Raw genomic sequence first — 27934 nt, forward strand, 5'->3', positions numbered from 1 at the left:
CTGGAGAAAAGGAATAGGTACTGTTCAGGTCAAGGCCTTCCTCAGACTGAAGAAGGGTCTCGACCCAAAACTTCACCTATTCCTTTTCTCCAGAGATGCTGCCTGACCAGCTGAGTTACTCCTGCTTTTTGTGTCTATCTTTGGTGTAAACCAGCATCTGCAGTTCCTTCCTACATAAATAATGAGCACATGCAAAGAGTACTAAAGCCTACTGTTTAAAGATGCTAAAGCATAGTGCCATAATCTCAACACAGGAGCCAGGTGGCTTATCACCTACATCTCCACTCCTTCTGCCCCCCTCTTGGGTCCCATTCTAAATGTTTGTATCTTTTTAACCCCCAATCCATTGGAAAGCACTCAGATAGGAAGGGGGCCATATCCTCCCATTAAATGAGATGGTATTTGCAACTTACTCTTGGACTTAACGCTCTTGTTTAGACAGTATAAGACTGGGAAGTTATTCCCATCTTGGCAAACCTTGAGCGAGGGGCACCAGATGCTCAGGACGGTGGTTCAAGATTCCCAGTGTGTCCGTATCATCGGAAGGCATTGGCCACCCACTGAAGATTACCGTCAACCTTTGAGGCCAGTGGCAGAACTCCACAGTACAATAGTAACATGTAAATATATTCAATATGAAGAGATCGCAATTTATATTTAATTAAATTTTATTCTCATTGTTAGTAAAGTAAAGCAAAGTTCAATGGTTATAACTTCCTCTAATTCTATTTTGTAATATTTAGTGGTAGAAAATGTACAGCAAACCTAGCTTGCTGAGAAAATGCAATAGAATTGTGTGTACTTTCAATGGTGCAAACGTGTTAATCATGCTCTTCCCCAATGTACTTCTATAACCTGCTTAATTATGAAAGGAATCATGGCTCCTTAGTTTGTATGTACATTTGAATTGCTTAAAGGAATATATTTACAAACATTAATGAATTATTTCGATAAAGTCTGGGCCTTTTGGGTGCACTCACCTGCCTATTGGAATATTTCACCAGTTTGGTCACTGATTTAACCAGCACCAATCAAAATCCATGCTGACAGAACATCCGAAAACAACATCGTGTGTGATTAAAGACAGAAAATGCCAAAAATGTAGAAATAAAATAAATTCAGAAATAAAGATCCTTCTTGTGTTGGTGGTGTTATAATTATGTAAGATATCCAAACTGAGCAGTAATGAAATCCTTCAGTGTACAGTACTGAAACTCATCCGCATACAGTACTGAAAATGCAAGTAGTTTGATAATAGTCTGCAACACCTTGTCCAGTGAGAATGCATCTGCCCACTTACTTACCATATGTAAAATCCTAGATGAATTAGTATATGCTGTTTTAGATTAATCAGTCTGCTGCATTATGGATTCCTGGACGTAAACTAGATTGATCACTGCCTGCTGTGTTCTAGATTACACATCTGCTGTGTTGCGGAAAACCCATCAATTGACTTCTCATGGATCTGCAGCCACCTACTGCTGTGTACCACTTCCCTCCATGTGAAAGTGGATCACTGGGTGGTGAATTTTCCCATGGAAGTGGCATTTTCCACCAGACTCTTCCTGTCATGCTGGAGTAACTCAGGAAGCATCTCTGGAGAAAAGGGATAGGTGACGTTTCGGGTCGAGATTAAAGTTACCAACGGAGAATCCTTAACTCAGCTGATCCAGACATGAATTGTATTTTAGTGGCAGGTGTATTCATAAGTTCTAGGAGCAGGATTAAGCCATTGGGCCCATCAAGTCTACTCTGCCATTCAATCATGGCTGATCTATCTTTTCTTCTCAACCCCATTCTCTTGCCTTCGCTACATAACCCCTAACCAAGGGTGCTAATCAAGAATCTGTCAATCTCTACCTTAAAAATATTCATTTACTTGGCCTCCACAGCCGTCTGTGACAATGAATTCCACAGATCCACTACCCTCTGACAAGAAATTCCTTCGCATCTTTCTAAAGGTACGTCCTTTTATTCAAAAGCTATGGCCTCCGGAAAAATCCTCTCCACATTCACTCTATCCAGGCCTTCCACTTATCGTCCTGGTGGTTTAACCTCTGGAAACTTTGCACCCATTTAAAAAGCAGCGTCATGACTGTCTTGCAGAGGTAGTCACTAGGTTCAGCAGTGTTTCCATTTGTGTCACGTAATGTGGGATACAGAGTCCAGATTTATGTTAGCGCTTCATTTTTACCCATTAGTCATGAGCTGCTTTTCTAGTCCAGTTTTCTCCTCTCACAAAGGTGATGACTCAGTTCAGGCTCAAACAAATCCACAACTGAATGTACAAGTACTCCAAAAGTACTATTAGTGTGAGAACCTGGACAATGAAGGTGGAATTATTCTTCATGATCCCAGAACACTGCAGGTACTATCGAAATGTTTAAGAACCATTTAGACAGGTACATAGATAGGATAGGTATGGAGGGAGATGGGGAATGTGGTAGGCGTGGGCAAGTTGGACCGAAGGGCCTGGTTCCGTGCTGTGTGACTCTATGACTATGAGTCAATTGACCTTAACTGACATTTATCACCAGCAGTGGAATCAGAGAAGGTTACAATGCCGAAGGCAACTCATTGTACCCATGGCGGCAAAAATAAGCCAGGCCTGCAACTGTTCACTTGGGTACAAATGAGGTCATGAGTACTTTTGTTTCTGTCTACAGTTCAGCTGCCACACTTTGGGTGAAAAAGAGTTTCCCCATTCCCCCATCTAATCTCATCAATTTTCACACCGTACTAATTATTGACGTCTCTGCTATGGGAAATAGGTCTACACTTTCTAGGCTTCTCGCTTTAGACATCATGAATAAATCTCTCCCATCGGAAGAAAATAACCCAGGTCTTGCCAATTTTGCCATCTAATTAAACGTATTCATCGCTGGCAATGCCCATATAAATCTCCTCTAAATCCTCTCGCATCTTACAAGGGTGGAAACGGACTTCTGACCACATTAATCACCAAGCAGGTATTTACACCAATACCACATGAATCACATTTATTCAACTCCGATTCCACCACAACTACACACTCGGAGCAATTGATTGTGGCCAATGACCTAACACACCGTGCATCTTTGGGTTGTGGGAGGAAACAAGCATCTGAAGAAAACCCACAATCACAGGGAGAACAAGCAAACTCCACAGAGACAGGATTGAACACAGGGTGTTAAAACATTAAGACCAGCTCCACTAGTTACCCACAGGACTGTGTAAGGCTCCAGTCATTGGATAGTTTGCTCCTTATAAATGGTCGTGCTCGGGCCCCTAGCTGAGTTTAACATTACCTTGATACTGTGACTTTGTAGCTTCCCTGGCAGTGAGTCCTGTATTCATGGATCAAGCCTACAGTTGAATCTGAACAAGTATGATTGGAGAGAAGGTTATTGGTGAATGGTCAGCTTGCATGAGGAAGGCTAATAGTAATTGCTGAATCTTGCATATTTTTTCTGAACAGAAAGACTAAAGAATGTGATACCTGGCATTGTTGGTAGATGTCATAATGTAGCTACACCTCAACAGTTGGTTTGGAACGCTCACTGCCTTTCTCGCCTTCAGTCATTTTATCCTTTTATCCTTTTACCCTATTTCCCTTTGTCTCATTCTCTCGCCCCCATTTCTCCTTTTATATACTTATCCTCTCTTCCCCTCCCTCCCTCATTCCCATTCACTCACATTTTCTCTCTCTCCCTCCCACTCATTTTCCTCTACTTTCTACCAACCTTCCCTCCATCCCCCAGCCTCCCTCACTCTCTCTCTCAATTTCCTCCGATAATTTATACTCACCTTCCCTCCATCCCTCTCTCCATCAATCTTACTTTCACTCTCTTTTTCACCTTCACTGCCTCGTTCTGTCTCTCTCACCTCTCCCCTTTCCTCGCTTTATTTCCCTCCCCCCCCTCTCACAATCTTGTTTTCACTCTTTTTCACCTTCCCTCCCTCGTTCTATCTCAGCCTCGTTCTCTCTCTCACCTTTCCTCTCTATCCTTCCTTCTTTTCCTTCTAAACTTTCTCGGTTTCTCTCTTTCTTTCTTTCTTTCTTTCTTTCTTTCTTTCTTTCTTTCTTTCTTTCTCTCTCCGTATTTCTCTCTCTCTCCCTTCCTCGCTATCCTTTCATCCTATTATTTCTCTCTTTGTTCCTTTCTTTTTCTTAAGTTTCTGTCTCTTTCTTTCTCCCTCTCTCTTTTTTCGTCTTTCTCTCTCTCCCTTCCTCTCTATCCTTCCTTCCTATTCTTTCTATCTTTGTTCCTTTCCTTTCTTTCTCTCTCCCTCTCCCTCTCCGTCTCTTTCTCTCTCATCGTCTCTCTCCCTGTCTTTCTTCCCCACACCCCTCCCTCCATCCCTGCTTCTCCCCAGGGCGCTAACTTTCCCGCCTGCCTTGTCCCTGTGGGCCTCTGTTGCTGAGCAACCGCGGGCGCCGCCGGCCGCCGATGGTGAAGGGAGCTGTTTCCGGCGCGTGCCGGTTGCCGGGCGACGGCCGGCCGTCGAGCTCCCGGAGACAAGAGTTTGCAGAGTTTCCTAAACCTCCCGAACCTAACTTCTGGCAGTGCAGCTGCAAATTGAGACAATTCCAACCGGTTAGTGCTTTATATCATTGTCTACAAGCATTTCAATAAGCAATGTATTAATGGCAAGTATATAATTTAAATTGCTGTAAATTAACCGAAAGAAAAATGTAATTCTCATTTCGCAGTTTAACTCGAGGGGGTTTACATGCATCGTGTTATTTTGCAGAGTCTTGACACCCCTTAACTTTTTTAACCGGTGTAAAATAACCAAGTGGTTTGTAGTTTTGATTCGGGCACAATCTGTGCAGGAAGACGGTCGTTTGAAGGCACTGCGCCTGTGCTCACTGGAGTTTAAGAGGATGAGGGGGTATCTCATTGAAACTCACCGAATAGTGACAGGCCTGGATAGAGTGGATGTGGAGAGGATGTTTCCACTTGTGGGAGAGTCTAGGACCAATCAGAATAAAAAGATGTACCATTAGAAAGGAGATGAGGAGGAATTTCTCTAGTCAGAAGGTGGAGAATCTGTGGAATTCATTGCCACGGACGGCTGTGGAGGCCAAATCAGTGGGTATTTTTAAGGCGGAGGTTGACAGATTCTTGATTAGTAAGAATGAATGAATAAGTTTATTGGCCAAGTATTCACACACAAGGAATTTGCCTTGGTGCTCCGCCCGCAAGTCATGTCAAGTCAAGTCACATTTATTTATATAGCACATTTAAAAAACAAAATGTTGTCGCAAGTGACAACATGACATTTAGTGACAGTTAGGAATGACACATAAAACATTAAACATTAATAATAAAACATTATCGATTAAACGTGAATGTGAATTAAATAAAATACCAGAGCAAAAGGAGGCTACAGATTTTTGGTTATTGAGCAGAGCTACTACTCGTGGAAAAAAGCTGTTTTTATGTCTGGCTGTAGCAGCTTTGACAGTCCGGAGTCGCCTTCCAGAGGGAAGTCAGGAGTTACTGGGAGAATGGCAGAGTAGACTTGATGGGCCGAATGGCCTAATTCTACTCCTAGAACTTATAAAGACCATTGAAGCGTGCATGCAGGGAGGGGGTCGGGCGGTTTAAATGGGTGCTTTGGTACCTCAGGTTTTGCACCCAGGCTTTGAGGAGGGACTCAGTGTGGAGCAGGAGGAGGCTGGACTCGGAGGATGTCCTGTCTCTTCCTGACCACCTGTCCAGCGGTGGCACTGCCTAAATCTGCAGGTGGTCACGGTTTTGTCGACATCATAAGAGGCGCTGGACAGATCCCCATCTACACGGACCAGCTGAAAATTATACTTTTTCGTCATTTGTGCCAAGCTAGGTGCAGTGAAATTCTTTGTTTTTCCATACAAAGTACACAAAAGAGTCGCCACAAAGGCTCCGACAAAGTTACAAAAAGTACTAATTCCTTCTTCGTCCCCCCCCACCTTTGTTTTTGCTGCCCCCCCCCCATGCTATGAGATATAGTGAGAGGCAGGGTCAGAGGTGAGGTGGGGGAGATGGGTGGGACGGAAGTCGTGGAGCCTTGATGGAAATGGCAAAGACACTGGGGTGCAGTGTCTGGAAATACTGTTTATATTTCTCTTTTTTCAGTTTATTGTCGCGTGTACTGACATACAGTGAAAAGCTTTCTGTTGCATGCTAACCAGTCAGTGGAAAGACAATGCATGATTACAATTGAGCCATCCACAGTATACAGATACATGATAAAGGAAATAACGTTTTGTGCAAGATAAAGTCTAGTAAAGTCCGATCAAAGATAGTCCGAGGGTCTCCAATGAGATAAATAGTAGCTCAGGACTGCTCTCTCGCTGTTGGTAGGATAGTTCAGTTGCCTGCTAAAAGATGGGAAGAAACTGTTCCTGAATCTGGAGGTGTGTGTTTTCACGCTTCTTTCCCTTTTGCCCGATGGGAGAGGGCAGAAGAGGGAGTGGCCGGTGTGTGACTCATCCTTGATTATGCTGCTAGCCTTGTCGAGGCAGCGTGAGGTTTGTTTGTGTGATAGTCTGGGCTGCATCCACATTTCACTGCAATTTCATGGTCTTGGATGGAGCTGTTCCCAAACCATGCTGGGATGCATTCCGATAAAATGCTTTCAACGGCACATCTGTAGATGGCGTTTCCATCTCTTTCTTGGATCAGAAAATACAGTAATTCCAACTGTAGGGGAACAATATACATAGCCCACTCGTCTGAATAGCAACTTATCACCTCTGAACATACATTTTGAAGCAAAACTGCTATTTATAATATCTTCACTTTTCATTATTTGAGTAGAGAACATCCATTTGATCCTGATGTTTCAGTTTGGATGAATGGTTTTCTCTCCTCCCCCGGGACGGGCAATATCTGTAGAGAGAAGGAATGGGTGATGTTTCGGGTCGAGACCCTTCTTCTGACTGATGTCAGAGGAGTGTGCGGTACAGAGACGTAAAATGTAGCCAGAAGCTGGAAGACTGGTAGGAGAACTGGGAAGGGGGAGGGGATGGAGTGAGAGGGAAAGCAAGGGCTACTTGAAGTATGTTCATACCACTGGGGTGTAAGCTACCCAAACGAAATATAAGGTGCTGTTCCTCCAATTTGCGCTGGGCCTCACTCAGACAATGGAGGAGGCCCAGGACAGAAAGGTCAGTGTGGGAATGGGAGGGGGAGTTAAAGTATTGAACAACCGGAAGATCAGGTAAGTTTAGGCAGACTCCGCGGAAGATGTTGGTCCTCAGTTCTTCCATCCCTATGGTGTGCTCTCTGTCCACACCTTAACATGAAGGCCCATCTTCAACCTGTGCCTTGTCTTCAACCTGAGATGGATGTTCGGCAACTGTGGCAGGGCTTGAATGCCATCACATCCGACAAGGCGAAATCAGGAGGCAGGTCAAATGTCAGCGAAGCAACACTCCCTGACGAGCTCAATGCGTTTTACGCACGCTTTGATAGGGAGAACACTGATGTGCCTTCCCGAGCCCCCATTCGCCGTGATGGTATTTCAGTTTTAGGTGATGACATGTTTAGTCCAGGTGATAGTCTTCATGTTGTGCTTCCTTCTGGCTCCTGTTTGATACAGTTTTTAGCTTTGTTGGAAGCTGGTGGCATTGTGACAGCTTGTATTTGGCCGGTTCCTTTTGTATACCTGTATGCAATTTCTTTTGAAGCCCTCGCTTCAGGAAATCAAAGCTGACAGCAAGGGAATTGTGTACCGTTGACCTGGGAGAAGGATGAGATCAGATTTTTGTACGGCTTTATGGTACAGGTTACCACGCCAACGGCAGTTCCAAGTAGAAGCCAGGAAGTCACTTACCTGTTTGAAGGCTCGCAATGAGTTGAAAGGTTGTTAGATTTGGGCTTGGTTTACACTGAACTGATGCTGAAGACAACCTTTCTCAACCTGGCCATATTAAAAGAGGCTCTATATCCTGTAGCTAAAAAAATTAATAAAATGTTTTTTTGATGAAATCGCACAACTTGAGCCAATTGGAAATCTGCATTTGCTGTTTGTAGTGCAAAAAATATTTAAATATTTATTTTGCACAATGGGCTAAAAATGTATTTGCATAGCCTTGAATGAAACGGCATTGTGAACATAGAATGGTGCAGCACAGGAACAGGCCCTTCGGCCCACATGTTCGGCATGTCCCCAACTCTCACCAACTTCTACAGATGCGCCGATCTCTGGGCCAGGCATGGTGCCCCCTTGCTGGGGCCTCAGTTCCACAGGGGAGTGAGTCCACAGGTGTTTGACATTGACTCTTGAAGATGACTGTCACCTTGCCATGAGGCTGACAATACAGCCAGACATGTCCACACACAGTTAGAACCAACCCAACAGCAGGAAGATAGACACAAAATGCTGGAATAACTCAGCGGGACAGGCAGCATCTCTGGAGAGAAATGGGTGGCGTTTCGGGTCGAGACGCTTCTTCAGACTGATGCCAGGGGAGTGGGCGGTGCACAGATAAGGAAGTGTATAGATAAGGAAGTGTAAGATGTGAAAACAGGACAAAGGCAAACTAGATTTTTCATTGTGTCCATACCACACTGTTCCTGTGTATATGATCATGAACAGACCCTTGTTATTTAACATGTCGTCGGGTCAAGTATATTATCATATTCACAGGAACAGGACACAATGTTTGCAGCGGCATCACAGGCACAAAGACGCTGACATCACAAAAAATAGAACAATAATCATAATAATAAGGGTGGCACAGTGGTGCAGCGGTAGAGTTGCTGCCTTACAGCACCAGAGACCCGGGTTCAATCCTGACTATGGGTGCTGGCTGTAAAGGGTTTGTACATTGTCCTTGTGACTTGTGTTGGTTTCCCCCGGGTGCTCTGGTTTCCTCCCACACTCCAAAGACCTACAGGTATGTAGGTTAATTAGCTACACTAAAATTGTGAATTGGCCCTAGTGTGTGTAGGATAGTGTTAGTGTACGGGGATTGCTGGTCAGTGGGCCGGAGTATCTCAAAACTAAACTGAACTAAGATACATGAATCACACACATTCTGCAGGTTAGAAGAAAAAAAAATTGAAATGCAACAAAGGCCTCTGAGGTGCCACGGCCATTGCTGCCATTATCCCCTGGAGGGACACCATACCTGCACAGTATCCATCACCTGTTTGAGAGGGGAAAGATCACAGATGGGTCTGCCACCATCCTCCTGCCTTTACTGCCTTCCTGGTTGTGACCCGTTCCCTCTTCTTCTGGTGCCTTTGGTGTGACCACCTCACTAAACACACTCTCCACCACATTTTCTGCATCCTAGATACTCCACCGCGCGTATTCCATGGTGAACACGGGTGGTTCTGTTGTAATGGGTATTTCCACAACAGATATTCCTTATAATGCGATTGATGGATTTGGTGGGGTGGGAGATTGCAACCTTCACGTGGTCCGCCCTGTTTCGACGAATGCTATCAACCTGGCGTGCACAACCAAATAAGACCAAATAGAACAAGTTGTCCTACAACTTTAGGTTGTGCATGCCATACGCAAGAAGAAGAAGAAGATGGATTTGGAAAGATAGACACAAAATGCTGGAATAACTCAGCGGGTCAGGCAGCACCTCCGGAGAAAAGGAATAGATTACATTTCAGGTTTGTAGTCCGAAGGAAGGTCTCGACCCGAAACGTCACCTATTCATTTTCTCCAGAGATACTACCTGATCCACTGAGTTGCTCCAGCATTGTATGTCTAACTTTGGTATAAACCAGCATCTGCAGTTCCTTCCTGCACATGATGGATTAGGGAACACTATTTGCAAGACACATTGGTTATAGCACAGTCACTAATACTAAAGTGTGTCTAAATCTGTGCTTGGAAGGCAACTACATAATGTCCTGTCCTGCCATAATGTGACTTTCTGTAAAGCAAGGAACATAACCATCACATCATAGCAGAGCTACCCATTCAAATCTAACTTATTTTGCTGCTTGTTGAAGGACAACGTAATGATTCCAGAAATTAACCCTGCCCATCTCTTTTAGCTAGCTCCAATGCCTGCAATTCCTTTCATCGGTTAGGGGACCAGAACTTTGCACGTAACTCCAGAGGTGACACCATCAGTACATCGAGCAAGTGCAACAATACAGTCATACTCTGATAATCCATTATCCAACTATTTGTAAATCCCATTGTTCAGCATATGGCTCACCAGATGATGATGTGCCACACTCCTCCACACACACACCAGGGCCCCATTTCTGGCATTTCCCATCCGCCTATCTTTCCCATGCTCCCTTTAAATTTTCCACAGGCTCACTGGGGAAAAAATATTCATCTGTTACATTTTTTTAAAAAGGGATATTAATAGAACCGCATCCAATAGTCCAGAAGATCTGCTAATCCAGCATCATCAGAATCCCAAATGGGCTGGATTAATAGAGTTTTACTGTACTTTCCCATTTCTAAACTCTTAGTTTAGTTTCGGCCCACCAAATCCGCACCGGCCAGCAATCCTCACACACTTACACTATCCTTCACACAAGGGACAATTTACAATGATACCAAGCCAATTAATCTACAAAGCTGTAGGTCTTTGGAGTGTAGGAGGAAATCACGCAGGTCACAGGGAGAATACAAACTCCACACTTGCAGTCAGGATCGAACCCAGATCTCTGGCGCTGTAAGGCAGCAGCTCTACCACTATGCTACCGTGCTGCTCTTCTTCATACTCTTCTTGAATGAAGGTCTTTTCTCTCTCCAGGGGAAGTTGCTTGATTGCTGAATATTTCCAGCATCCTCTTTATGTATCATGTTTGGAGCCTCTGTAGTAGGTATGTTGCAAAGCCTACCTGAAGCGTCTTTGAAAATCTGCTGCTGCCCGTGTGCGCGATTTTGGCGCCGTTTAGAGGGGGCGGGTTTAAAACGCGATTTTCTCTAAGCTGTTCCAATCGAAAATGTTCAGCCTAGTTAATTATTAACGAAAAATCGCTGGAAGACCCCGTCGCAAAAGCTATTATTAGGTTTAAAGGCCTCGTATAATAGTTATAGTAGTTTAAAAATCAATCTCTAAACCCGCGACCGCCAGCAACCGCAGAGTCTCATAAAGCAAATAGCAGAAGTTAGGTTGTATATTTTTACATTAAAAAGGGCTTCTAAAGATCCCTTTATACAAAATTTAATATTGCGAGCAGCTCAATTTGGGCCCATTATATCGCGCAGTATTTTTCTGGGCATTTGGGGCACAAATCTACCGCAATGTGAACATTCTAAACCAGCGCGTTCCACAGGGACCCACTGGAAAGCTGATTTAAATGGGCATTTATTTACAGCAATTGAACACTGAATTCCTTCCATTTGGTCTATAAATTAATGTAAATGAGATTTAAAAATCATGTTTTATTGTGAATTATTTGTGAATATTATTTGGACATTTAGGCTATTTAAAAATGTTAATAATTTATTAAGAAATGGATAGATGTTTAGATCTAGTAATTGAAGTCTGAAATTAGCTACAATTAGGTAACTAACTAATTATATGCTTTAATTTCAGGTCATCCAAGTAAGATTATTTTATATTTGTTTCAGAATGCTTCAATCTATGATAACTGAAAATTTCATTCAGTTCTCTTAATTTTTAAGAAAGTTATGGGCTTTTGACTGTTCACGATCACAACTTTTTTGTTATGTCCATAGAAAATCAATAGGGAACAAGATGCTCATTTCCGAGTATGAAAATGGCCATAACTTTTTAAATACTTGAGATATGAAAGTGAATTAGGTGTCAAATTAAACTTATTTTTATGCTTTATCTGATGGGATAAATTACAGACTTGATTTTTAAAATCTCAAAATTTTGTAACATTGCTATCTGTAGTGCTTTTACTCTTTGATTTTGAGTTACAATACCAGTAACCTGACAGCATCCAATGCTGATTCTGTAAGATAGAAACCTGTCCTTGATCAAACTGAAGAAGGGACCCAACCCGATAGATCACCCATCCCTTTTCTCCAAAGATGCTGCCTGACTCTCTGAGTTCCTCCAGCACTTTGTGTCCATCTTGATCTAAACCCTTTCCCCTGCACAGAAATGGTTCACTGAGACCCTCCAGTGGCAATGATGGGGAATTGCAGTATTGCAATGTGACACTTCCACTCAGCACTAAGGTTATCTAACAGTTTGGTCCTCCAGAAAACCCATACAAATATTACAACATGGTTTTGTGCTCAGGCGGGTGTTGCCATTGCCCTTGTGTAAATATTAACCCGGGCCGAACAGAGAAACAGCCTGATTGGAAGTGGGAAGGAGGAGGTGAGTTGGTCGGGGGATCTCCTGGTCAGGTTGCTGCTGGGCGTGGGCCAAACGGCTGAAGGCTCCGCATGTGTCGACTGCCTGCCCCTCTTCCAGGCTTGCATCCATGTCTGGTTATCCCTGGAGAGGTTTCCCGCAGTGACCACGGGCACTTTGCCCACTTTCTGGGACCGCTGGGCGCAACAGGGCTTGAGTGCATCTTAGATAAGGATATCAACATTTTGCTTTGATATTTGCATATTCCTTTTTTTGTTGGACTGAAGTATCCTTAGAATAGAGCTTTGGTTGTCATTTTGAACCTGTAATAAACTTACTTTTGCTAAAAGAAAAATAAGTGGGAAGGATTGTCTCCTGGACAGGTTTGCTCTCTCCTGGTCATTAATTAAAAAATTGCTATCCCACTAACAAGTCCGCAATGATCCCAGTTCACAGAATTTTATTGAAGGATAAAAGATGGGGGTTTGGGAAGTGATTCCAATTAGTGTAAACATTTAACTTGTTTAAAATACACAATTGGTGTAATGAATGACCTTTGAAATATTCTGCTTTGCCTCTTGTACAGGGATGGAGACGGAGAGTCAGGTTCAAACTGAGACTCCATCAGGTCCCATTAAAGACCACTGTGATTATCTGATGGACTCCATTGATGCTCAACTCAGTCAGATGCAGGTAAAGCCGAGTTATCAATGTACAGTATCTCAAAACTAAGCTGAATGCTGGCACTAACTGGCTTTTCTTTTCAGAAGGTCTACCTCCCCTTACTCTGGCAGAGGCCTCTACTGTGACTCCAGCTCTATACAGAGCCCAACAACCCAGAAGAATTCCACGGCATTTGTGAAGAAAGACCACACTTGCTGCTGGTGATCTCTGAATGTTGGGAGGTGCATTGGTGCTGCCTGCCCTTGGCATGGCTCCCAATGCCCTGAGCGTTGCCCTGAATGACTGGGATTAACATAGATTGTTGGCATGCACACGATGGGCCAAAGGGTCCATTCCTGTGCTGTATAATTCTCTGGCAGATTTGAGCTATCCTGGCCTCAGTCTCAAATATCCCATACTTTTTGTAAAAAATCATTCAAGGGATAAGTGCTGTGCAGGGTGAGACAATACTTAATTGCCCATCCCTAATTGCCCTCAAAGGTGGTGGTGAATTGCTGCCTTCTTTAATCGCTGCAGATCTCGAGGTGTAGGTGCACCCGCAATGCTGTTAAGGCGGCAGTTCCAGGAGTTTGGCCACACAGTGGTGCAGCGGTAAAGTTGCTGCCTTACAGCACCAGAGACCCGGGCTTCAATCCTGCCCACGGGTGCTGTCTGTACGGAGTTTGCACATTCTCTCTTTGACTGCAAGGTGACTTGGATAGGCTGGGTGAGTGGGCAAATGTTTGGCAGATGCAGTATAATGTGGATAAATGTGAGGTTATCCATTTTGGTGGCAAAAACAGGTAAGCAGACTATTATCTAAATGGTGGCCGACTAGGAAAAGGGGAGATGCAGCGAGACCTGGGTGTCATGGTACACCAGTCATTGAAAGTAGGCATGCAGGTGCAGCAGGCAGTGAAGAAAGCCAATGGTATGTTAGCTTTCATAGCAAAAGGATTTGAGTATAGGAGCAGGGAGGTTCTACTGCAGTTGTACAGGGTCTTGGTGAGACCACACCTGGAGTATTGCGTACAGTTTTGGTCTCCAAATCTGAGGAAGGACATTATTGCCATAGAGGGAGTGCAGAGAAGGTTCACCAGACTGATTCCTGGGATGTCAGGACTGTCTTATGAAGAAAGACTGGATAGACTTGGTTTATACTCTCTAGAATTTAGGAGATTGAGAGGGGATCTTATAGAAACTTACAAAATTCTTAAGGGGTTGGACAGGCTAGATGCAGGAAGATTGCTCCCGATGTTGGGGAAGTCCAGGACAAGGGATCACAGCTTAAGGATAATAATAATAATAATAATAATCTTTATTGTCATTGTACAAGACAACGATAAGGGGGAAATCCTTTAAAACCGAGATGAGAAGAACTTTTTTCACACAGAGAGTGGTGAATCTCTGGAACTCTCTGCCACAGAGGGTAGTCAAGGCCAGTTCATTGGCTATATTTAAGAGGGAGTTAGATGTGGCCCTTGTGGCTAAGGGGATCAGAGGGTATGGAGAGAAGGCAGGTACGGGATACTGAGTTGGATGATCAGCCATGATCATATTGAATGGCGGTGCAGGCTCGAAGGGCCGAATGGCCTACTCCTGCACCTAATTTCTATGTTTCTATGTTTCTATGACCCCGTGTATTTTCTCCAGGTGCTCCAGCTTCCTCCCACACTCCGAAGACGTTAATTGTCTTCTGAAAATTGTCCCTTGGGTGTAATAGAACTAGTGCACGGGTTATCATGGTCGGCGCGGACTCATAGAAACATAACATAGAAAATAGGTGCAGGAGTAGGCCATTCGGCCTGCACCGCCATTCAATATGATCATGGCTGATCATCCAACTCAGTATCCTGTACCTGCCTTTCTCTCCATACCCCCTGATCCCTTTAGCCACAAGGGCCACATCTAACTCCCTCTTAAATATAGCCAATGAACTGGCCTCAACTACCTTTTGCTCATCTCGGTCCTAAAAGATTTCCCCCTTATCCTTAAACTGTGACCCCTTGTTCTGGAACTGTGACCCCTTGTTCTGGAGACTCAGTGGGCCGAAGGGCCTGTTGCTACGCTGAACCTTCTCCAATGCTAAACTAAACTATTTACCCACCGACAATGATGGGATGTTGTTATCATTCCAAGTTGGGATTTTGTGTGGCTTGGAGGATAACCTGTAAGAGGAGGAGTTACCATTATTTTTCTGCCTGTGTCCTTCTAGCTGGTTGAGGTAATGGGCTTGGGTGGTGCTGTCTAAGGAGCCTTGGTGAGTCGCTGAGAGGTGAGCCGCCCCTTGCAGGGCTGTGTCAGAAAGTCACCCAGTCAACAGCAGCAGGCTGCTGGCAGTGTGTGATTGAGATCAGGTAGCCACAGGATGTCAGACTAACTGGGCCAGCATGCCTTGACCTGGAGGTGTAGTTCATTCCGTCTTTGAGGTCAGTTCCCAAAGGTTATAAGTGCATGTACTCAAACTATATTAAACTCTTGGCAGTCCGCACAGTGACACTCACCCCATCTGTTATGTAATGGCAACAGGGCGGCTCGGTGGCGCAGCGGTAGAGTTGCTCCATTATAGCGCCAGAGACCCAGGTTCGATCCTGACTACGGGTGCTGTCTGTCCGTGTTGTCTGTACATTCTCCCCGTGACCACGTGGGTTTTTCCCGGGCGCTCCAGTTTCTTCCCACATTTAAAAGACGGCAGGTTTGTAGGTTAATTGGCTTCAGTAAAGATTGTAAATTGTCCCTGGTGTGTATGATAGTGCTGGTGTATGGGGAACGCTGGTCGACCCAGTCTTGATGGGCCGAAGGGCCTGTTTCTGTGCTGTATCTCTATACTCTAAACCAGTGGTTCCCAACCTTTTTTAGCTCATGGCCCCCTTGGGATCTTTTAATTTTTCTGTGGCTCCCCATGACATTATTAGTGGAAAAAATGTACTTCAATATTATAATACTTTCCATAAAAATATCAGTGTCTATTAATTGCACTCTTTTATTCTATTCCACAAACATCAAAAATATTTCAACTACATAGATTTAAATTTATTAGAACTGAAATTTAATAGAACTGTGGCCCCCTTCATTGAACCTGTGGCCCCCTAAATCCCCAAATGTTTCTGTGGCCCCCCTGAAATTTGCCATGGCCCCTTTGGGGCTATATGGCCCCAGGTTGGGAATCACTGCTCTAAACTAAATTGTTCATCTTCCGTAGTTCTCGAACGCTACAAGTCCTGCACAGCCAGCCACTGAGAGCGCCACCTTCTGGAACGGAGAAGAGCTCCACAGCAGCACTGGTAAGAACCAGGACTTGTATTTGTTATTGTGAGGCTCTTACTAATGGCAAAATGCCCAGTCACTTTATAATACAATTCTGACTTTTATTAAATGTTATTAATTTTCTGGGGTCTGGGTTTAGCCCTTAACCCCCCCTAAATCTGTCCATGTACCTGTCCAAATGTTATAATTGAATCCAATCTTCAATCAGACTGAGGATAGACACAAAATGCTGCAGTAACTCAGCTGGACAGGCAGCATCTCTGGGGAGAAGGAATGGTTGATGTTTTGGGTCGAGACTCTTATTCAGATGGGTCTCGAACTGAAACATCACCCATTCCTTCTCTCCAAAGATTCTGCCTGTCCCGCTGAGTTACTCCAGCTTTTTGTGTCTATATTTGGTGTAAACCAGCATCTGCAGTTCCTTCCGACATAATTCAGACTGATTGTAGGAAGGAAAGTTGGAAGAGAGTTAGTCCCAATTTGCCTGCATTTAGACCCTATCCTTCTCACCCTTTTCTATCAATTTACCTGTCCAAAGGTTACAATTGAATCTGATCTACCACTTCCTCTAGCAGCTCCGCCCACATACACACCATCTTCGGTGTGAAAAAAAACATGTTCCTCAGATCCCTTTTACATCTTTTCTCTCGCATATTAAACCTGTGCCCTTTAGTTTAGGAGTCTCTACCCTGCTAAGGTCCAGACCTGAAACATCACCTATCCATGTTCTCCAGGGATGCTGCCTCACCCACTGAGTTACTCCAGCATCTTCTGTTTTTGTTGTTGCAGTTCCTTGTTTCTACAATAAAACAACTCGGTCAGCATGGATGAGATGGACTGACGGGGCTATTTCCATCCTGTATATCTCTGTGGCTCTGTTTAAAGTCTGTGCTTCTTGCTGCTGTAGCTCTTGCTAACCTGCAGCCAGTGTGGTCCAGGGACAAAGGCCTGGTTGGTCCTTGCGGCTGAAGGTGGCTGTGGTTGTGGTGGGGGGAGGGGATTTACTCCAGAGAGGGTGCTGAATGGTTCCTGCATGAGAGGAATCCCCTGCCTAGTGTGGAGCAAGTAGGTCTGTGGCCACATTCTATGAACTGTTTTGGGTTCAACCGTGGCCACATACCTCTCCGTGGTGTGTCATAGACATACAGCACGGTAACAGGCCCTTCGGCCCAGCTTGTCCATGCCAACCAAGGTGTCCCATCTACACTAGTCCCGCCTCCCTGCATTTGGCCATATCCCTCTAAACCTTTTCTATCCATGTCCCTGTTCAAATGTATTTTAAATGTTGTTATAGATTCTGCCTCAACTGGAAGGTAGACACAAAATGCTGGAGTAAGTCAGCGGGACAGGCAGCATCTCTGGAGAGAAGGAATGGGTGACGTTTCCAGTCGAGACCCTTCTTAAGACCCTTCTTCCTCTGGTAGCCCATTCCATAACCCCCTTGGGAGGGGGTATTGCTCTATGGGGACCTCTAGGGGGACAGAGCAACTGAGGCTCCTGTGACTCTAGCTTAATTCTACAGATCCCCATGTTGTGTCTTGGTTGCAGGTCGCCTTGGCCAGGAGGGAGTCCAGCGTCTGATCGGGCCACGGGACGTGACAGTGTCGTGCAGTCAGAACCCAGGTTCCAGAAGCCATCCCGACGTTCCTTTCCCCGGGCCCGGAAGAGAAGCGGGAGACGGAGACTCCAGGAGGAGACAGTATGAGTGGAGAGTCCAGTGCCTCTTGGGACCCCAGCAGATGCAGGAAGATGCCCACCACAGCGACTCGAACAGCGTGTGCACAGAGGACTTTGCCACCCGCTTCCATGAGGGGATGGTGGACCCCGTCTGGACCTTTGACTCGGGTTCAGAGGGCAGGATGTCACTTGGCAGCCAGGATTCCCTGGAGGAAGTATCTCAGGAGTCCACCGGCCTTCATCCAGGAAGCCCGGAAAGCGAAGCCTCGGATCATCCTCGGGAAGGGTCCTGTGGGGAGAAGGTCGGCCACGACCCGATATTATGCGGGCGAAATCACGGGGTTGCTCTTTGGGAAATCTCAGGAAGAATTCGGCCGTCCCGATCCATTGAGAAGCGGGAGCCTGTGGGGAGCATCGAGGAGGAGGTTGTCAACCCTGCCAGTTCTCCAGCCGAGGATCGGGAGATCGTCCAACAATTTCAAGAGTTGGAGCATGTCCTGCTGGGGAGCAGGTCCCTGGCTGGGCCTGAGTGGGATTATTCTGTGCCCCAGGGGCTGAGCTACAGGACCGGCAGCGTCGAGTCTTTGGGCCACAGGATTTCAAAGCTCAGCCGGAACAACATGTCGGAGCAAAGAAACCCCCCTCTGGGGAACGGGATCAGGGTTCCCATCTCGGCCCTAGAACCTCCTGTCAACCCAGATCCAAGGAGAGACAGCACTTTGGTCTCGAGTAGCTCTCCTGCAACCGCCCCAGGTGAGGAGAAGCACGAGGGTCTGAGCTCTGACCTGGCTGGTGTCGGAGTGAAGCTGAGAGAGACAACACAGAGAGTGTCACGGGACGGAGAGAGGCTGGGCAGAGATGTCCACCCTGAACCACCGGCCCTGTCATCTGTGTGTGTCCGCAAACCGATCCCGTTGCAACAAGGGAACCCGGCTCCCAGATTTCAGGAGGATGCCGTGCCGCTGAATGGATGCCGCTCGCCGTACCATGCCGCACACACTTCCGTGTTTCGCCACACAGCGAATGCCGGCACCGCACCTGCAAGTGGCCGGGGCGCAGCGGAACATGCAGGTGAACCCACCATTGCAGGACAGCGGGAGGGAATGAGCGGCAGTCTTGTTGGTGGCTCTGAATCCCTGCCGTGGTCCACTGACCCCTCCAGGGACCGGCCAGTCCCGCCGCCGGCTTGTCGTGCTTGGAGGAGCAGCGTTGTCGGTGATCGCTGCCCCGTCACTCCCCACTCCCCGGATCCACCACGCCACACGCTGACCGGCTCCAGCCTCGGCGCCAAGGCAACAAGGCAGCTTGCACGAAGCAGCGCACCGGGGGGCTACAGAGGCTCTCTGTCCTCACCCCAGGGTAAACCTCCACCAGGACATTCCGGTAAGTCAGCACTTCAAACTAAGCCTCACAACTCTTGTGTGTTTGTCGATTAAACTGGAGAGCAATCGCAGATGGAGTTTAATCTGAGCAAGTGTGAGATGTTGCACTTTGGGAGGTCTAATGTAAGGGGAAAGTTAACGGCAGGATCCTTAACAGTAATGATGTACTAGAGGGTCCAAGTCCATCAAGTTTTCTGAGAAGTTGACTTCTTCTTTCGTGTGGCGTGCACAGCCTAAAGTTGTTGGACAACTTGTTCTATTTAATCTTCCGTTTGTGCACGTCGAGTCGATTGCATTAGTCGAAACAGGGCGGGCCACGCGAAGGTTGCAATCTTCCACCCCTGAGAAGTCGACAAAGCTGATTTATATAGGTCGCGGGTAATGTGTCTAGATGGATTTTGGTATGGCATTTCATAAAGTTCCCCACGATAGGTTGATCCAGAAGATTATGAAGCACAGGATTAACAGTGACATGGCCTTATGAATTCAGAACTGGCTTACTGGTAGAATACAGAGGGTTATGCATAAAGGACAGTATTCAGGCTGGGGTCTGTGACCAGTGGAGCTGTGACAAGGGTCTGTGCCGGGACCTCTGTTGGATGTGATATATAAATGTCTTGTACGTAAACATGGATGGGTTGTTTAGTAAGTGTGCAGGTGGCATTAACATTGCCGGAGTTGCGGACTGTGAGGAAAGCCTTCAAAGCGTACAGCAAGATTCTGATCAGTTACAGAAATGGGTGGCGGAATGGCAGATGGAGATTAATTCAAGCAAGTGTGAGGTGCTGCACTTGGGGAGGTCGAATGCAAGAACAAAATAGTTCAGCCAACACCTGACCCTGTGTGGGAGCGTGAGGTGTGAAGAGGGTGCAGAGATGCACCAGTGGGATTTTGACAGGTCGAGTGAGTGGGGAAATGTGGGTTGATGCGAGTTTAACCAGGTTGGTGGGAAAACAGCAAATAACTTTGTTGTTGCGTGTCTGAAACATTCTAGCCCCTAACCCCCTTTTCCCCATTAACACAATTGTCTATAGAATTTGGTTTTCTATAACATGAGGTTACAGAGGCCAAATGTACAGAGTGTTGTTGAATCTACACCTTAAGTACTGCCTGCAGTTTTGGTCTCCTGATCTGGGAGAAGAAGAGGCTCAAAATGCTGGAGTAACTCAGCGGGACAGGCAGCATCTCTGGAGAGAAGGAATGGGTGACGTCTCGGGTCGAGACCCTTCTTCAGATGTTCTTGTTCTAGACATAGTGCGGTGAAGGTTCACCAGACAATCCCTGGGATGGCAATGCTGACGTGTGCAGGGATGGTTGGCATTATATTTGCTGGATTTTGAAGGACTCAGACTGAGATCAGGGAGTGGAGAACTTCTGAAAATACTCAGGCACAGAAAACTATTGAATCTAAATCGTTATATTTATTGAAGAAGTAGTTGAATTATAGTTCTTAGGGCTAACACAAGGGATATTAGCAAGATACCTGTAGATCAATCATGATTGAATGGCAGAGTAGACTTAATGGTCAGAAGGGCCTAATTCTGCTCCTTGAACTTTTAAACAAGGGATATGGGGAAAAATCAGAAAAAGGGTACTGAATTTGGATGATCCGCAGTTGTAACGTGGTTATTAGTTTCTTTTATTTTTTGTTATTCATATGTTATCTATGAATTTTGTTTACAGGTTTGTTATGCTGCTGTAAGTAAGGATTTCATCGTTCTGTTGTTGGTACTTATGACAATTAAACATTCTTGACTCTCTTGCCCCTCTCTCTTGATCATATTGGATGGCAGGCTTGGAGGGCCGAATGGCCTTTCCCCTACTCCTACGCTTTAGTGTTTCTATCTTCCGATTCCAGTTTTTTTTACAAGGCTGGAGCTGTCCAGGACAGCTTGCATCAAGGCAACCATTGAGAGACTGTCATTGCTGATTTGTTATGTTGCAGGCGAGGGATTCCAGGCTGATGCAGGTGTGAATGGGAATCACAGCGCGAGGACTCACTGTACTTCCACGACAGAGAGAAGCAGGTCAGAGAAACGCAGCACAGGTTTACTTCACTCAAAGCAGCTCTGGGGAAAGAAGGGAGCCTCTACATTTATAATACAAGTGTGTTTTAAGTCCTTCAGCTGTGTGATTTGCGATCATGTTGTTGGGAACTCCAGCTCTGCATTGTTACTGCCGTGCATGAGCGAGCCTCACTCTGTATCTATCTGGAGATTGGCAACCACTCAACTCTGCATCCAACCCACGCAATGCACGACGGGAGAGTGTTTGGTGCTGAAACTAAGGCCAAAAGTGGCATTAAGTTCGTATTCATTCCTGAACCTCCATTAAATCAAATATAAAGAACAAATATTTCCGTCGGTGAGTGGAGAACACCACAATACATTTACATCCCGTTCACTTTTGTCCCCTTCGGGAAGTTAATCTTTCATCTTGTCTGATCTGTGACTCCCAAGCTCATGGCAGGTTGTGAAATGGAAGCATTCAGCCCCTGCATCTGCTGCTTCTTTCAATAAGGTCATGGCCTTAAGGTCTGGAGAAAAGGACCAGGTGATGTTTCGGGTCAAGGCCCTTCTTCGGACTGAGATTCATGGGACTCTGTCAGAGTGAGGCCACACACAAATTGGAGGAACAGCGCGGCATTTGTAACTCGGGCAGCTTACAACCCAGCAGTATGAATAATGATTTCTCTAATCGCGAGTAACCCATGCATTCCTTCGCTCTCCATCCCTCTCTCACATTAGACATCCTGCTAGTTTCACTGTTCACATCCCTTCATTATCACCTCTTCCACAGCCAACAATGGCCCATTGTAGGCTACACCATTTCTGGGTCATCGGTTTGTTCCGTACCATTTCATACCTCTAGTTTCCCTCTCCCCTGACTCTTAGTCTAAAGAAGGGGCTCGACCCGAAACTAAACCTATTCCTTTTGTCCAGAGACGCTGCCTGACCCGCTGAGTTACTCCATCATTTTGTGTCTATCTTCGGTCATTATTAAGGGAGCGGCTCCAATACTGTTAATCCCATGAAACAGTTACAAGGCTTGGACCAGCGATCCTGCGGTCAGGTTCTCCCTGGAACTCCAAGCTTACCTGAGCGACGGAGCTGGTGGGGATTTGTGACTCCACTCCTGAGAGGGTCTGCTCCTGTTCCAGATATGCAGGCTCCCAGCAAACGGTGACATATGAAAACTTTGCAGAACGGAGCAACGAGCAAAGAAACTCCACGTGGAATCCCAGGTTCAAAGACTGTCTGAATCACTCCTGGAGGTGGAACAGAAGCCCTCAGGTGTCCAGCACTCTCAAGGTGCAGTACAACTCTTTCCTCAGACACATTTTAAAATTCTGCCACATAGGATAAGTACTAAATGTTCAAACAAAGGGTAGTGGATGTATGGAACAAGCTGCCAGAGGAGATAGTTGAGGCTATCCCAACATTTAAGAGACAGTTAGTGTTTAAGAAGGAACTGCAGATGCTGGAAAATCGAAGGTACACAAAAATGCTGGAGAAACTCAGCGGGTGCAGCAGCATCTATGGAGCGAAGGAAATAGGCAACGTTTTGGGACGAAACCCTGAAGGAAATAGGCAACGTTTCGGGCCGAAACCCGGAAGGAAATAGGCAACGTTTCGGGCCGAAACCCGGAAGGGTTTCGTCCCGAAACGTTGCCTATTTCCTTCGCTCCATAGATGCTGCTGCACCCGCTGAGTTTCTCCAGCATTTTTGTATACCTTAAGAAACAGTTAGACAGGTACATGCATAGGACAGGTTTGGAGGGATATGGACCAAGCACAGGCAGGTGGGACTAGTGTAGCTGGGACATGTTGGCCGGTGTGGGCAAATTGGGCCGAAGGGCCTGTTTCCACACTGTATCACTCTATGACTATGACTCTAAGTGTTGGGGAAATGAAACTCTACTGGCAATGTCTTGCACTATGATGCACACATAGGAAGTCTCCTCCGTGGTGAAAACCCAGCTCCACATAGGAGTAGTAAAACTAGCAGACCCGGAGGATTATCGCTAACCGTGTTCCTCTGATCTTCTGGGAAGTGGTTTCACTAGTGGGAGTTACGAACAAGGAGACATTGCTGCAAAATAAAGGGTCATTTAAAATTAAGGTGCATAGAAATATTTACACTGAGAGGGAGTGAACCTGTCGCTGAGGGTAGTAGAGGACTGATTATCAAGTTCAAGTGAGTTTATTGTCATGTGTCTCTGATAGGACAATGAAATTCTTGCTTTGCTTCAGCACAACAGAACATAGTAGGCATTGACTACAAAACAGATGAATACATAAACTGATAAAGTGCAAATAACAGATAATGGGTTATTAATGTTCAGAGTTTTGTCCGAGCCAGGTTTAATAGCCTGATGGCTGTGGGGAAGTAGCTATTCCTGAACCAGGTTGTTGCAGTCTTCAGGCTCCTGTACCTTCTACCTGAAGGTAGCAGGGAGATGAGTGTGTGACCAGGATAGTGTGGGTCTTTGATGATACTGCCAGCCTTTTTGAGGCAGCGACTGTGATAGATCCCCTCGATGGAAGGAAGGATTGTCTATATCTAAGGTGGTGATAGATAAATATTTGAAAGATTGAGGAATTGAGGGGTGTGGGGCGCTGGCACAGAGGAGTTGGGACAGCATAGATCAGCAATGATCATATTGAATGGTAGGAAGGCTTGAGGGGCTGAGTGGCCTCCTCCTCCTATTTTCTTGTGTTGCCGAGTTTCTTCTTGTGTTTCAGTTTGTCAACAGGGGATATTCAACCTTAGAGGCATCTTTCCTACCTCCCCCGCTCTCCTCTCTCTCTCTCCTCTCTCACTCCCCTCTCACTCCTCCCCTCTGTCTCTCCTCTCTCTCGCCCCTCTGTCTAAATGTTCCTTAAACATTGCGATAATATCTGCCTCGGATACCTCCTCCAGCAGCTTGATCCATTCACTTACCACCCTTTGTGTGGAAATGTTACCCCTCAGGTCCTATTAAATCTATCCACCCCCCCTTGCCTTAAACCTTTGTCCTCTGGTTCTTGATTCCCCTTTGGGCAAGAGATCTATTCCTCTCATGATTTTGTACACCTCTATAAGATAACCCCACAACCCCTGCCCCATAGCTCAACCTCTCCCTATAGCTCAGACCCCCGAGTCCTGGCAACATCCTCGTAAAAGTTCTCTTCACTTGCAGCTAGTGATGGGAGACCGTCAGTCCCCGAAGATGACGATGGAGAAAGACCTACAAGAGCCGAGATCCTTGGAGGCTCCAGCAAGGGAGATGAAGAGCGAGTCTGATCAGGCCAGGTGGTACAGAGCCTGCATGCTGCCAAATCCGAATCACTGTTTAAAACTTTGCACCATTGTGCCGGGTCTGGGCAAATGACTTTAAATGGAAACAGAGGAGGGGAAGCTCTGTTTAAAAGCGGCTCATGTTTGGGTGCATTTTGGATTAGGGTAGGGATGGTGCCCAAACCTTGAGGTCACCTGAAGACCTTGGAAGGTTCAAACTGGTCACTGCCCCCTTGATAGGGACGAGTGAGGTTAAGTTCATAAGTAGACAAAAGTGCTGGAGAAACTCAGCGGGTGCAGCAGCATCTATGGAGCGAAGGAAATAGGCAACTTTTAAGGACAAAACCCTTCTTCAGACTCAAAGTTCATAAGTTCTAGGAGCAGAATTAGGCCAATTCAGCCCATCTAGTCCACTCCGCCATCCAATCATGGCTGATCGATCTCTCCCTCTCAACCCCATTCTTTTGCCCACCCTATAACCCCTGACACCCCACGTACTAATGAAGAATCTGTCAATCTCTGCCTTTAAAATATGCATTGACTTGGCCCCCACACCCATCTGTGGCAATGAATTCCACAGATTCACCACCCTCCACCTAAAGGAATTCCTCCTCATCTCCTTGTTTTAAAAGTAGGTTGTTTTATTCTGAGGCTGTGCCCTCTGGTCCTGGACTCTCCCGCTAGTGGAAACATCCTCTCCACATCCACTCTACCCAGGCCAATGGTGCCCGTGGACACCGTGTGTTCTTTCTCAAGGAGCATAACCCTGGAAAAGGGGCAGGCAGCCGGCTCGGGCAGAGCCCTCTTCTGCCTGGTGCCGTGAATCACAAATGGCCAGCATGGCCAGGCCCAGGAGCAGACCAACCAGGATATCCTCTGATCTACCCACTCCCCCTCTGCACTGGGTGCCCAAAGATTAGGATAGTGGGACTAAAGTGGAGCCAGAAAGCAAGGAGCAGACCCTTCAAATATTCAAACAGTGGCTGCAACCTCACAGACTCCAGCATGGGGTTGCAGGCTTGCAGTGGGTTTACAAGCACTGACTGGTCCTGCTTCACCTTCTCCGTAAAAAGCTCAGATAATCTGGAGTGCCTCTCCCAAGTCTCCTCTTGGCCTTCTCTGTCGGAATTAGCAAATCGTTTCCTCCTCGTAGCTGAAGCTCTGGTATATGTGGAACACAGACTCTTCCAGCCCACAGAAAATTTGACTCCGTGGGCTGATGTGTGAACCCACGTGCTCTGACTCCACAGAGCCTGTGGGCTGTTCTGGGTGGGCTTGGTCCTGATCCCACTGTCATGCAGTCTACCCTAGACCGTGTATTCCTGGGGTCCACAGCAAAACAGCATGCGTTTAACTGTAGTTTAGTTTAGAGATACAGCACGGAAACAGACCCATCAGCCCACCGTGTCGCCCGTACAGTGTCAGCAGTGGTTCAACACAAGAGTGGAGGAGGAATCTGATGTTTCTGATGTTGCACAGTGTCACAATGGCAGGGAATTGTATCCACACTAGGAACAGTGCTCTGAACACTCCCTCTCTCACTCTTGCCCTCTCTCTCTGACCATCCCATTTTCCCTGCCTCAGAACAGAGTCGGTAAATCTGGGGCTCGGCGAGGATGGCAGGCGGCAGGAGTTACGAGATGCTGGACGTGGGAATGATCTCAACAACACACCAAACCAGAACATGACAGCGGACAGGACGCGGAGCCGGGTGAGAGACCCTCACACACTGGGTGTTTATCAGTGCTCCATAGATTCTCGCCTCCACAGGTGTCAAGTCAACGTTAAACATAGATAGACACAAAGTGCCAGAGTAACTCAGCTGCTCAAGCAGCATCTCTGGAGAAAAAGGATGGGTGATATTTCGGCTTGGGGCCCTTCTTCAGACCTCAGCACGCGGTTGCAGGCTTGCAGTGGGAACACAGACACTAACTAGCCCTCCTTCATCTTCTCCATAAAAAGCCCAGATAATCTGGAGTGCCTCTAGCACATCTTCTCATGGCCTTCTCTGTCGGAATGAACAAGTTGTTCCCTCCTCGTAGCTGAAGCTCTGGAATCAGCTCAACGATCTGATCCTTACCCTCTTCCTGACTACACGTGGTGTGGCCCCTAAACCTCCTACCTTTGACCTAGCTGAGACTCAATGTAGGCTTTACCCTAAATATTAAACTTCCCTCTCTCGGCTTCCTTCACACTCTGTAGGTTTCTCATCCCTCTCCCTCTCTTTGTTCCCACAGCAGCTGGAAGGGTTGGAGCTGGGACAGGAGCAGAGGGCAGCTGAACTCACCCAACTCTTGGAGAGAAACAGCAACTTGGAATCAAGGGTCCAGGAGCTGGAGAGGAGCCTGGAGGCCGTGGTGAGTCCTGGCGATGAGGGCCAGTATCTCACTGGGGGTGTGAGTCACCTCCTCACCTCCTGCTATCCATCTGTTCTTTATTGAGTGCTTGCTCTAAATGATTGGCAAGCATGACACAGACCAGAGGCTGGTCCCTGGATCCACTGCACCTGTCATAGTTTGCTCTTCCTCGCCCCAAGGCGATGTTCTATGGTTCAAGATGTCTTTTCACTCTTGCAAGCGCAGGACTGCCATTAGTGAAGGGAAAGAGGGCGTGGGGGTAAACTGGGACCTAGAAACCCACGAGGATTGAGGAGACCATTCTTCCCAATGGTAGCAGTGAAATGAGAGCGCGGCCAGGGTAATGTGGGTCCTTGATGATGCTGGCAGCCTTTTTGAGGCAGTAGTTCCTATAGATGGTGAGGAGGTCGGTACCTGTGATGGGCCAGGCAGTGTCCACTGATTTTTGCGATCTCTTCGTTCCTCGGTGATGGAGCTGCCGATCCAGGGCGTATGACAGTGAAATGCTCCCGACTTCTTGAAGGTGTGCATCTCCCTCACCGCAAAGTCACGTTCTCTCGCTTTACACCTGGTAGAGGGTTCGTCCCCGGCCCCTGCAACTCTGGATGTTTCCATGAGCTCCTGGCGCAGCTGACGGAGTGCGAGCTGAGGGTCAGTGCCCTGGGGAGGATCCTGTCGGAGAGGGAGCTGGAGCAGCTGACGGAGCGCGAGCTGAGTGTCAGTGCCCTGGGGAGGATCCTGTCGGAGAGGGAGCTGGAGCAGCTGAGGCTGAGGGAGGTGGTGGTGGTGCTACAGGTGGAGAACGAGGCCCAGCTGTCCGCCCTGGAGACCCTGAGGCAGGAACGCCAGCGGCAACTGGCCCCGGGGGCCGTAGAAGAGCAGCGGAGGCAGGCAACCGGACATCGCCCATCACCCACTGCAGTCCCCGGGGCTCTGAGTTCAAATCCCAGCCCAGACAGCTGAGTGCATCACCAAGGTGCAGTCTTTGGGATTAGACATTAACTATGGTGGGGCAGCGATAGTTGCTGCCTTACAGCGCCAGAGACCTGGGTTCGATCCTGACTACAGGT

General features: G+C 46.8%; 1 protein-coding gene across 8 annotated transcripts in view; it reads left to right on the forward strand.

Moving 5' to 3' along the window:
* Positions 1 to 4285: 4285 nt before the first annotated feature.
* Positions 4286 to 27934, forward strand: part of LOC116987523 — a 48382-nt gene continuing 24733 nt past the window's right edge. For 4 of the 8 annotated variants that reach the window (XM_033043611.1, XM_033043614.1, XM_033043613.1 and 1 more), the window contains exons 1-10: positions 4287 to 4577; positions 6874 to 6879; positions 12825 to 12931; positions 16104 to 16185; positions 17717 to 19228; positions 21173 to 21254; positions 22388 to 22538; positions 24410 to 24522; positions 26092 to 26218; positions 26745 to 26864. In XM_033043611.1, the coding sequence (XP_032899502.1) occupies positions 6876 to 6879; positions 12825 to 12931; positions 16104 to 16185; positions 17717 to 19228; positions 21173 to 21254; positions 22388 to 22538; positions 24410 to 24522; positions 26092 to 26218; positions 26745 to 26864 (2298 nt within the window). In that variant the 5' untranslated portion in view covers positions 4287 to 4577; positions 6874 to 6875. Of the gene's footprint in view, positions 4578 to 6873; positions 6880 to 12824; positions 12932 to 16103; positions 16186 to 17716; positions 19229 to 21172; positions 21255 to 22387; positions 22539 to 24409; positions 24523 to 26091; positions 26219 to 26744; positions 26865 to 27934 lie in introns of all 8 variants that reach the window. The other 4 variants (XM_033043616.1, XM_033043612.1, XM_033043609.1 and 1 more) reach the window with 4 other exon arrangements.

Source organism: Amblyraja radiata, chromosome 25 (genome assembly GCF_010909765.2).
Source record: "Amblyraja radiata isolate CabotCenter1 chromosome 25, sAmbRad1.1.pri, whole genome shotgun sequence".
In the NCBI taxonomy this organism is placed as follows: domain Eukaryota; kingdom Metazoa; phylum Chordata; class Chondrichthyes; order Rajiformes; family Rajidae; genus Amblyraja; species Amblyraja radiata.